At 44.2% G+C, this 12,720-nt stretch overlaps 1 protein-coding gene across 5 annotated transcripts in view; it reads right to left on the reverse strand.

Moving 5' to 3' along the window:
* Positions 1 to 11,761, reverse strand: part of ABCC5 (ATP binding cassette subfamily C member 5) — a 67,677-nt gene extending 55,916 nt beyond the window's left edge. For 4 of the 5 annotated variants that reach the window (XR_003528324.1, XM_027647180.1, XM_027647179.1 and 1 more), the window contains exons 1-2: positions 11,651 to 11,761; positions 10,314 to 10,488 (exon numbers count right to left, since the gene is read on the reverse strand). Coding sequence is in view for 4 of the 5 variants with exons in the window: in XM_027647180.1 (XP_027502981.1) it covers positions 10,314 to 10,442 (129 nt within the window). In the remaining variant the exon portion in view is untranslated. Of the gene's footprint in view, positions 1 to 10,313; positions 10,489 to 11,650 lie in introns of those variants that run through there. The other variant, XM_027647181.1, reaches the window with a different exon arrangement.
* Positions 11,762 to 12,720: the final 959 nt, after the last annotated feature.

Raw genomic sequence — 12,720 nt, forward strand, 5'->3', positions numbered from 1 at the left:
AATGCCACTATTTATCATAGGCTTTGTCTGTACTACATTAATATACAGGACATTAAGACATCCAGCTTCCGCCCACGTGAAGGGCAAGAACAGGAAACTGATAAAGTCATAAATCTGTCCCTTATTTATTTAACTGAAGTATTTAAACAGTGTCTAAGCATGTTGTCAACAACCCACACTTCTCATCTCAAAAAACGTATTTGCTAAGCTATCAGCTAAAGCTATGATAACAGGAGAAGACAGCCAAGTAATGAGAAAACAAAAGAACATTAAAACTTCATGACACACGGAGTGACTCAAAAATATGCAGCACTTGAAATCTGAATTAAAAAAGGCTTCTCACTCAATTTATATTCTATTACTGACTCACTAAGGCAACATCGCCTTACTAAATCAATCCAAATCAGCATTTAATAAGGGACCTGCCAAAAACATCCAAAAGGAGTCAGTAGTGGGGAAGAGTTCTGCACCATTGATTTCTGGTTACAGCAGAGGAATTCCTAACTGGTTTGCTGTGTTACCCTCACAACAGGCCCCCAGTAGATCTGCCCAAACACTTTGTTGCTGCTAATATGATGGTTTCCAAGGGATGCCATAGGCAAGTCACAGAATCATTGTTTTTCAGAGAACACATAAAAGTGCCTATAATTTAAAAAAAAAAAAAAAGTCTTCCTAAACAGAAAACATGACATTTATGAGCATAAAAGTAGCTTTTCACCGCTTACTAACAAGAACAGCTCTTTATTAAGAAAGCACAATTGCGGGATTTTCAGGCAGCCCCAAGATAATGTTCTTAAACACTCACTGTGAAAAATAATTAAACTCTCCAGAGCTGCTCAAGAGAATTCTCTCAGCAAAGGTGGAAAAGCTGCCTTGATAAAGACTAGGGCACTGCCTTGGAAAGGTCTTTATAATGCCTTGCCATAGAGGCAAGTGTGAGCACAAACCCCTAGTTCAGAACATTCTTCGTCTCCACCTTGGCAAGGTCATCAAAATCCCACATATAAGACCATCAAGAAACAAATGCATCACACCACTGTACAGTAGAGATTCTAAGATGGTTCTGTGGAGTTTTTTGAAAATTAGAGAATCTTCAAAGTAGAGTTTATCACAAAGAAATGAGACTCCTAAGCAGTTCTACGATGCATTTCAGGAACAAAAGTAAAAAAATCCCAACACAGTTAATTTAGGTTTCTGATTAGGTTTCCTGATTGCCTGCATGGATGCTTACATCCTGCATGGATGTAGAGTTTTCTTGGAAACCAGTGCCTTGAAGAAGTCATTACCAGTGTGACATAACACACTCCAGCACTACTACTGAAATAAATGTCTAATAAATCAAATACTATCAAACAGAAGTTCTGTAGGAAGCAAGATGGGCATGAGGAACTTTACTCAGAAAGGCAAGCAAACTTCAATATGTGAATTTGGATACTTTTGAAAACCTGCTCAGCAGGCAACATGGGCATTTATCTCTGAATATGGGGAACAGGTGGAGGGAAAGGGGGCAGCTGTGATGTATATGGGAAGGAAAAATCCACCCTGTGAGATTCTAGCCTTTCACCCAGGCACTCCCCTTTTTAAGGGAAGGTAGCAATTTATTGGTTTGACAACTGTAACATTATATGATAACAGCAAAACCAGACAAGACTGGAAGCAATGCTTAACAGATTTTTCCATTCCTTACTCATCTTTCAAAGGAAGAATTTGATGTGTCAACATACAACCCAAACCCCACCCACCAAACAACTACTGTGCCTTCTTCCATAAGGCAGAACATCTTCCAGGACTCAGATCATGACAGGGAAGAAGCTTCATCTCTTTTGGCCCTACTCCTACCTGACAAAAAACTAGAACAGATCTATAAATGCTTTTTATCAATCCTTGCAGCTGATACAGAACGCAAAAGCTACTGTGGTTGACTTACTACTACATAAAGTTAACATTGTTTTATTTAAGTAGTAAAGAACCCTGAGTTGACAACGCTGCAGAACGAGAACTCCAACCTCTTGCATTTAGCATCCAGACCACAGCAAGCCTCCTCACCCCTTTTTTCAAGTTCCCAGCAGGGAGAGGCAAACAGAAAACCAACAGACCAGCACAGCAGAGCTCAGGACTAAGTGGGCATGTGATGTTGACGAGAAGGAGCATTATATGATCACCTGTTCTGCTCAGTGCCTAAAGCACTCTCCATATTACAACTCCAGGATGAACAGCAATTTTAAAATATTTGGGACTACAATAAAGGATTGGCTTTGCAAAACAAGATTAGTTATTAGTTTGCACGGGCTGGGGAAGAATAGGATCAACTGTCCTAGTTAGCTTAAGAGTAACTAAAATAATACAAGGGCCTAGGAAGAGATAATCTGAAGTTGTAATTACATTCTTCTTCCCAGAAATTCCTCTGAGTCCAAGCATAACCCCACTTGAAAATAGTTAGGGGCTTTATACACTGCTTTTCCAGGAAGCACAGGCAACCCCTAAAGCACTATTGTCCAGACTGCAAGTCTCCAAACCTAGGAGTGCCTGAAAATTAAGCAGGTTTGCAGATCCAAACATTGCCAAATCTACTGCTGCTTGGTTAAGCAGCAAGTGCATTATGAACTTCATAGCCCACTAAGGCAATTCTTTTCTCCTTTCACTGGATTTGATGCAGTACATTATCTACAAAAATATTAACAAGGGGATTTGCAGCATTAGGCTCCCAGCCTTCTCTGTAGCTAGGATACTTTATAATACCCTGCCTGATTAAAACATGAGCCCATTTAAGACTAGTTTGGTGTATCATCCACCCATACCAGCTGTCTCCCTGTCACTGAGGCAGCGAGGAGCAGGCACTGGGCTAGATCAGAGACAGTGGGTGTAAGGAAGGAGGTATTGATCCTTTAGTCATCTGCATATATTGATTGCAAAGTACAGATAGCACAGCTGAATTCACACAGCACCAAGGCGAGATCACAAAATAGTTTTAGATGCCTAGAAATTATGGTTACAGCTTCCAGAACTGCTGAAATGAAACAGGACAAAAAGTTAGAGCCTCCATTTTCTTCCACCTCCCGACAAGGGGAGTATAAATGAAACCTCATGTCTCTGCTGCCTTCTCAGCTACTGCTGCAGGGAAGAACAGCACTTCACAGCACCAAACATATATTCAAATGCAGGAATAAGTACAGCTGTGCCATATTTCTCTTAAGTGAAAAGAACTGTTCAGAAGCATGCTCTGATTTGCCACAACATGTCAGAGATTCAACAGCTTGAAGTCCAGTTATTCACTCTAACACAGCTACATGTGACTTCATTACACAAGATGTCTCTGCCATTGCTTTTCTCAGCCAGGATCAGCAGAAGGTGTATTAACATTTGAGCCATGGCTTCAAAGGTAGCCTGAGTTTATGCATCCTCAGATTAGAGCAGAAGTCTGAGTAGTGCTTGGCAATGATATCAAGGTTCTGTAGCCAAACAAGATCAGAGTATCTATGTCTGTGATATATTTTAGTCACATATATTGAGCACTTTTACTTAAGGCACATAAAGTCTTTGATAAGGACAGGTATATCAGCTTCTTACAGGAATATTTCTTATTTTACCTTGCCCTTGAACTCTGGCCAGCATCAGCACTGAAGTGAGATGTTCTCAACTCTTTCCTAGCAAATCCACTTATTCCTGCAATCCAAGAAATACAGAGTTTGGCACGAAGTGTTCATGTCAGGATTTTACAACTGTAGCTACTGTGAATGCATCTGATTAGCAGCTGTGCACCTGCTTAGGCTTCTGGTATCCATGAATCCCTGTCTTTTGTTTTGCATACAATTAGTATTCACAATCTTGTAATTGAAGGAATATAGGATTCATGCAAAACTAAGGTTGTGCACTGATCATCCAGCACTGGAGCTACATCGTTTATGCACAGTAACAGCAGACTCCTGGGGAATTGGGAATAACCAGCTTTAACTATAAGTCTCCCTACAGACTCACCATCCTACATGTCTCTGACCACAACAATGGGAAAACAATTCCTCACTAAGCAGATTAAACTAGCAGAGCACAGACTGAGAATCTGGCTCCTGCCTTGCTCAGGTGAGTTCTGCTATCCTGAAGTACATTCAGACATGCTGACATATGCTGAGGATGTTCTTCAGTAACATCCTTTACTCAGGTTGTGCCTAAGCCTGGCACAATAAAAGCTACACAGGTGAATTTTGTGTAACACAGGGAGTATCGAGGGAGGCTTTGAACTTAAACTTCTATTGAGTGGAATCACCAGTGAATGACAGTAGTGGCCTTGATGCCACAGCCTTTATCAAGCCTAATAACAATCTTTTATTTAACTCACCTTCCCATACCAACATGTGCTTCCAAAAGCAAGGGGCACCTCACTCAAGTGGCAAAGAAGTTAGTAAACTCAAACTAAACACTTCAAGGCTCTAAACACACTGACTTTGAAATTCTTTAACTTTAGTCCTCAAAACCAACTGAAACACAGGTTTTGTTTGTGGAAAAGCCAGTTTGCAGTATGCGGTTCAGACCACAACTGATTATTCCTCATCACCAGGATATGAGTGTTCAAAAACTAATAACTATCTCACTGTCTCAAGGCATCAGAACTCCCTGCAGATAAGTGAGTTTTGACTCATTTCAAGTCAAATTTTCCAGTACTTTGGGATAGATGCATTTAATACTTCTGGCAGCTCTTATAAGTGTACATTGTGTTTCTAAAACAGCCAAAGGGCAGAATGTTTCCAGCACTTTCCACTGCAATGGAAAAGATACTGCAAGATTTCCTTACACACTTTTGGTCATGAGTAGCTCAATTTAGAAATCTGCTTTGAACAAAGGAACAGCAACCAACAGTAGTCAAAGACAATATCAGCAAGTGGTCAGATCTGAGGTTTTATCATATGGCTAAGACTTAGGCAGAAGATGTCTAGTGCACTAAGGCAGGCAGTCAAGTTTGAATGGAAGCTGTGAATTATCCAGAACATCAGTGTTCCTCTAGAGAATGTTACTGCCCAGTCAAGGATTTTACCTTTTTGTTCCTAATATTAAGTGGAAGGCTTCTCTGAAACCATAAATCCTACTCCAAGTTTCAGGTAAACTTTTGATACACAACTGGCTGTGGATATGCTTTTCTCAGATAGTGATACATACAGACAGACATGGAAGACAAAGTACAGATATCCCTTCTCCAGTGTAGTTAAAGAGTCACCCTAAAACATTCAGCAAACAAGTCCAGGATCTTCTGTCAAATGATTCTTGACAGAATCACTTGATTCTCTATGATCAGTCTGTCAGTGGGTGCTTTATTAGTTGAAGTTCAATGGTAAAACAACTTTTTCAGAATGCAATTGTAATCAAAACATTCAGTTCTTTGAGGATATCATGGAATTAATGTGTCTTTATAAAGTACCATGAGTGTTTGCTTCTGCACAGTCTAATTGTGTTCAAAGTTTTCAAAGATAACAAAACTGCTGACAAAACAGATTTTAAAGTTTTGCTTTCATTAGACTTGAAAAAGTAAAAAAAAAATGTTGTGTTTCCTTGGTTATGAAAATATGCAATCTTCTGGGAAAATGCAGACATCTAGAAGCTTCAACTACAAATAAAAGCTTATAGTTAAGCTTTCTAGGGCTGCTCTGAGCATGGAGTACAAAGGCAGCACCAAGGCTACATTCACATTGCTATTTTTGAACCTGTTGTTCAGCACAGTTGATTCAGACACTTCAGATGCTTCAGAGAGGTTGAGGCAGAATTGATCCTACTATTAAGCACTCAGACAGTGATAAATCACTTCAAAGCTATCAATGCTTGAAGGATTTACATCAACTCCGACAAGTTCTGATCAGATTCCCTGCTGTCTTTGGCAAAAGATGTCAGAGACAAACCTGAAAAACAAGAGATCAAGGTGAGGACAAGAGTATTAGTAGGGCTTCTGATAGCTAAATTTAACAACTCATTTTCCCTTCCCATTTGAAGCAATCTCTGCAGTTCCACACTGTCCAGTGCCTTGAAATGCAGCAATTTGCACTTGAGGTTTACCACAGATGCAGTCATTATGCTTCCGCAGCAAGAACCTAATCCTGAGCAGTACATCCAGTCAGAACCAATTACAGCTTAGAGTACAATCTGTAAATTAGTACCCTAGCATCTTTAACTTAGGGACTCAAATTCCAAGAATTGAGTTCTCATAAGTATTGTGTATCACAAGTACAAACTGCTTCTACATCCTCCTCCATCATGAACGTAATGGGGTAGGAGGCAAAATCCTCACTTAACTGATGTCCCACCAAATAAACACAAAATCTACATTTGAAAAGTGCCTATTCCAAAACCACTTGGAGAACAAGTTATTTGTCTTCCTCATTTGTCATTTTATAGTGCATTTCATGGGCACAACGGGGTCTGCCCTGCTCAGGACACACTGCTTCCTTAAGAAAAACTACGTACAATTACTTCGGGTACAAACTGAAGGGCACACGCACATTCTGAGAATGGAAATCAATATATATCAAGTATAAATCAATATTTCAAAACATCTTTTAATTATTATTCACTAGTCACATAACAGTTTCATACAGATGAAGACTACTGACCATAGTGCTACTAGGCAGCAAGGGCACCTACAAGTTACCATCATCCAGCCATGCCCCCACATACAATAAGCCCAATTAGTATGGAACTATGCACTGGGAACATATAGTTAAGACCCTATTTTGTAAGCTACATTAAGGTCTCCAAAGGCTTAAAAAACACTTGTTACAAGAACACACTGCAGACACTTATTCATGAGGTGAATATATGTATTCGCAAGCTGAATAAATTTTTTTTCTTGAATTTCACTCCCAGAGTGCCTATTTCAGATGTCCATATTTCTATAGCAACATTCCCATTAACCACCAGGAAATGTTGGATTAGACCTACTTATATTGCAGAATAATTTCAATTATGATTCCAGGAAGCCTATTTGAAAAGCTCCTGTCTTTCAAAGAAGTGATCTTTCAAGCTGTGACCAAGCAGCATTTAAGCTTCCAAGCAACAAATTGCAAGTTCTTTTTCGTTATTGTCATGAACACACATTACAGCATCCTTTCAGCAGGAAACAAGCACCAGTATGGAGATTTCAGGACAGAAAATGTAAAGTTGAATAAAACCTTCATGCAATGCAAAGAAGAGTCAAACAAAAAGGCTCTGAGACCTTAGCTCAGTAGTAAAACAGGTCTTTCACCTATAAAGATCTTGATCAGAAAAACAACTGGACTTGTCTGTTTCAAGTTAAGAAGGATACAGAAAAATGCAGCAATATAGGTAACAAAAAAAAAAACAACACACCAAACAATGAGTCATGTTATTGATCAGTCATATGCACCATAGCCCTGCCAGGAATGGTCATAACCACTGGCCATTAACCAGTGGTCCTTGCCTACTGCCCTCAGAGGACAGGATTCTACCTCACTCTATGAGGTACCTGTGCAACATGTTAGGAAGAAGTCTACCTCATGCAGTGTAAGTCTGCTGCAAAACAGTTCCAAACCTGCATTCCACAAAGATCTGAAGTTAGTGCTGAAGTAACACCCTTAATCTGCATGCAGTTTGTTCCTGGCAATATAGATCATGCTCACAGCTTTGTCATTTTCTGGTCAAACTAGTTCAAATCCTGAGACAAGTTTTCTGCAAGAAATTTGAGAGTCACATCTCTATTGGTGGCACACTGGACTCTGTTGTCCAAGTGACAGAGTTCCACTACAGCTTAACCCCTCCGTCTGAACTGCTGTGCTCCTACCCCTTCTCATGACATCAGCCCTCTGTCACCAGCTGTGTCAAGTAAGGCATCTAACACAATCCGGCTTCCACAAAAGATACAAAGGACAGAGTCCCTTCTCTTCCCCTTGAAATACCATTTTCTTAACGGCTTCCACCCTTTTGTTACAGGCAGAGGGGAAGTGCTTAACCAAATAGACCAAGCTCAGCCTTATGAAAGGGAAGTCTTTGCCTGTTATCAAAAATATGAAGCATCCCAATGATGACAAGTCAAGTATTCTGCTGAATCCAGAGCTTGTTTCAAGTAGAAAGGAAGAAAGTCAATCCACAAACATGAACATCTAATACACCTGCTATAACTTAACCTCAGTATTCTGCAATATAATCTCATTGATATACAGAAACAAATTCAGAGCTGTTGGTGTTTATGGACTAGATATTCAAGCTGCAAGGCCAGAAAAAAAAAAAAAGGGTACCAATGCCTGAGCTAGAAATTAATGCAACCCTGTCATACTGAACAAGATAACCAGCAAGTAAAGTGAGCAACCTATCAGAACCAGATAAGCAAGGTGAGTTAAGTTCATTCCTCTACTCAAACAGACCAAACCAGATAAAGCCCAAGGAAGGAACATGGGTAAGCCATTTTCTTGCATCAGTATGCACAAATTTTACAGAATCCCTGCTTTTCAATCCAATTATCTGGGTCTACTACCCTGTAGTCATAGGCAGCAAATCAAATGGTAGAGGTAGAAGGGTAAACAAGACCACAGCAACAGAGTTAAGCTGACCTGAAGCTGCCTCAAAGATTTTCAGCCAAGCAGTACAGACATACAGACTTGGCTTACTTTCAGTCTTCAGAAAAAACATAAATATGCTAGTTTTGTGATTTCATTAAATTAAAAGGTTTAGAGGAAAGATAAGGATGTTTTCCTCCAAAAGTTAAACCCTGATTAGAAGATACAGACCAACAGGGAGAGATAACATGCCATGATTACTGCTGAACTCCACTGCCACTGGTCAGGAAACAGAGCTGCCCACCAATGGCATCACTGTTGTCACCAGTAATTTGGCAGAGCAGATTTGCTACTGGACAGGGTAGGGTGGATGCAAAGCCCGTGACATCGACATAATAAATGCTGTTAAAAAGCTGCACCGAGACTCCAGAGGGCTCTTGGTTCTGCATCAGTGCCTGCTCTAATACAATCAGACACCACCTTCCTCAGAACACCGTCAGCAGCAGTCTGCTGAGTCATAGAGCCTGTGGGGACACCAGAGCTGCAGGGCCTGTGAGCTGCACTCAAACTGCTGCAGAGCTGAGCACTCCAATCACAGAGAACAGCAGTGCTGCACTGCCAAGCCACAAACACTCAGAAAAACCCCTCAAGCCCCAGTGAAACAAGGTAAGCCTGAGCTGAAGTACATAGTATCTCAGCATCTTGCATAATCTAGCAAAGCTTAAGCTGTTTTAAAAGTCTTCACAATTCTTCCACACAAATACAGCGAGTTCCCCTATTTCCAGCCCTCTCACACCCATGTTTTCACAAGCAATCCATATGGAATGACCAGCAACACATCTGCAAGGATCTTGTCATTGCAAAAAAATCAGACATAAGCAGTATTATTTGTCTTCAGAAAAATCTACAGTGTATGTATCTCAATATCTATCTGTGTGTGTGTGTGTATGTATCTATGTATACACATATATGTATCAGTCCTGAGAGTGTTTCAGAAGAGGTTAAGAACAGGATATGCAGGAAAATACTTCAGTGCTAGCATTCAGAGCAGTTAATATCTTTAACCTTCTTTAACTGGCACAGGTTTTTAGTTTCAGACCATATCTGTCACCGGCGTGGGTGTTTCCATTTATCTGAGCTTTTTTTTTTGCCCTATTGCACTTGTTATATGCACTCTTTACAGTGAAAACAAGTTCTAAAAATTAGAAGCTCAGAACAATGACAGGCTAGCCCTAAGCTGGTCATTATTTCAAAAGTCAGCTCTCAAAATAAACCAGTATTATGACAGTACCTCACCATGTTAAATACATAGATGTACAAGAAAGCGTTCAATACCAATTATTTCCATCTGAGGGAAAAAGTAAAAGTCATGCTGCTAGAACAAGCTAGACATCTGCTTTAGAAAATTAATCCCTGAGAAAACCATGGCATGATTAAGAGTTTTTTCAGCTGCCAACACTGAGTGGTGCATGATTTGTGCCGAGTTCTTCACTACTCTTGCTTGGTTGCAATGATTCTAAAATACAAAGGCTTATAAAGTTTCCTTGATTCACATCAATATCTAAACACTAGAAAAAAATTATGTTTTGTTCAAGTGTTACTGAAAAGCCACATTTAAAAGTGAGAAATGCTTAATAAGTCCTCAGATCTGTTACTAAAATAGCTAAGGTACCCCTTGGAATGACCTCTTCCACACAAAAGGCAATATTCATTATTGACCTTCAACGCAGCGAATCCATATACAGCTGGCACAGCAAAGAGGCCGCTGCATGTAATTTAGTAAGCACAAAGACTGAAAAACAAACAATGAAAAAGTAAACTGACCTTATGTTTAGAATGCTGAAAATTTGACTCTTCTTGCTCTTCATGCTGCACTGAGTCAGCTCTCTCCCTCACACTCCTATACCCAGGACTGGGTATAATGTACTCTTTTCCTATGTCGATGTCTTTCATCTTCTGTAAACGCCAGGGTTTACACGTGTACTTTCACCTCAAATATCTGAAAAATAATTAAATTCCACTTCATTACACACTCTGCCCAACACACCAGTTCCTTTCAGTCAACTATTTTTAAGGTTTATTTTCAAAGTAAAAATCAGAAAGCAATTGTAAAAGAGTTATATCACAAGAGGAATGTAATAACATGACTTTGGAGTCCACACAAGACTACCTTCTCATGAACTAGTTTAAACATACCCTGAGGTAACCAAATAGTACCATGATCCTCAATGCACTAGAGTGCTGTCATACTTCCTCTCTTAGATCTCTGAAATACAATTATGCAATCTGACAGATTAAAGTAATAGCTACAGCATTTAGCTGAAACCCTGAGAAACTTGACTTGGAAGATAAAATCCCCAAAATCTTTTGCTAGTTTCTGAAGCTGCATATACCCAACAACTTATCAGTACAAAGTTTTGCAAGACCGACCTCTCTAGAGATATCACTTGAAAAAATTAGTCATTACGCCCTATTGAAAATACCTCCCTTCTCTATAGCATTGCTCACTTACTCCATAGGCTTGAGCTACCATTAAGCACGGACACGCACAGGGACGAGTCACACCTTCAGCGCTGCAGGTTTCCACTCAGTCAATCAAACTGCAGCTAAGGCCAGGAGGAGATTCAGAGCCCCGAAAACAAAATCACAAAAACCCACTGCGAGACTCTGTTTTATAGCTCCGCTCTATTGCATTCCGCCACCTGCCTTAAACCAAGGCGACGGGAGACGCCTGGTTGCGCTACCCGGGTCACACTGCACCAGCAGCTCCGCCGCCGCAGCGCAGCCCCCGGCACGGCGGGGCCGGGCGCGTCACGGCCGGCCGAGGACGCGGCACCCGCGGGCTCTGCGCCCCTCCCGGGGATGCGGGACAGCCCCCGCGGCCGGACACCCCTTCCCCTGTTCCCCCACCTCCCCGTGCCTCCGCCGCACCAGCGTAAACACAAGAGCCCCCCCGCCCCGCCCAGGCACAGGTGCCCCCCGCCCGCAGCCGGGGCGGGACGGGCAGCGGCGTGAGGGGGCACCGCGCAGCCCCGTCACCGGGGGCGAGGCAAGTGGGCTGCTCAGCCGGGCTCCTGACAGGAGAGGGGACGACAAATCCGCCTGCTCGCCACACAAAGGACCGCTCCCTCCCCGCCCGCCCCGGTGCCGGCCCCGCTCACCTCCGCCCGCCGACGGCCCCACCGCAGCTTCTCCGCTCCGCGGCCGCGAACCCAAACAACGCCGCTTATAGCGGTTCCGGCGTGCCCACTGCGCCTGCGGAGGGGGGCGCTGCGGCGGCCGCTCCTTCCTGGCGCCCCACGGGAGGTGTAGTCCGCGCCTCGGCACCGGCCGCCCGCCGGCAGTGGGCAGAGAACTACGCTTCCCAGCAGGCGCCGCGCGGGCCGGCTCCGTTCGGCCGCGCCCCCGTCCCGCCGCGCCCCGCCCAGCCCGGTCCCGCCGCTCCTGCCGCAGCGTGGGGGGTCTGGAACGTTCGCCGCCCGCCGGGGCACCGCGGGCACCGCGCCGGGCACCGCATCTCACCCCGCCGCTCGACAGGGCGGCAGCGCAGCGCAGTGCAGTGCAGTGCAGCGCAGCACAGCGCAGCTCCGTGGCGTACCGGGCGGTACCGGGCAGTGCGGGAAGGACGGCGCCTTCCGCCGTTGGGGAGGGGCAGGGTCCGCTCTGTTCGGACGCACGCAGAGCCGAGGGGCAGGCGCCGTGCTACGGGGAGGGCGAGGAGGGTCCCGGTGCCCCCCCATGGCTCCGCAGGGCGCTGCCCGGTTTGCGGGGCGGAGCGGCGGCGGTGCCGGCGGGCACAGCACGAGCGGGGGCCGCCCCTCCCCGCCGGTCCGTGGGTTGCACCAGCCGGTCGCTCGCTGCCAGTTATCGCAGCCCCTCGGCGGGGGAAAGTGCGGACCTGCGCTTATCTGGGGCTTAACCTCGGCTCAGCTGCGCCCGCAGTGCCGCTCCTGTACGCAGGCTGTGCCCCGGCCCCCGCTGCCGCACGGCTGCTGCTTCCCAACGAGCCAGGCTCGGAGCGGGACTTGATCCCCTTGCCAAGCCCCTACTGTTCCCCTCCAGCTCCCAGTCGGGCCAGCTAAAGGGACAGTGAACTTGTCTCAAGGCTTTCCCAGCCAAGCTTTGCCCGCTGAAAGGGGTGGAAGCTGCGGCTGTGTGGTGATGGCTGAGGGCCAGCAACCCTAGTTCCCCAAACAGCGTGATACAGGGTGTCCAGCCTCCGCCTCAGGGG

This window comes from Corapipo altera, unplaced genomic scaffold (assembly GCF_003945725.1).
Source record: "Corapipo altera isolate COAL_440 unplaced genomic scaffold, ASM394572v1 113, whole genome shotgun sequence".
Lineage (NCBI taxonomy): Eukaryota > Metazoa > Chordata > Aves > Passeriformes > Pipridae > Corapipo > Corapipo altera.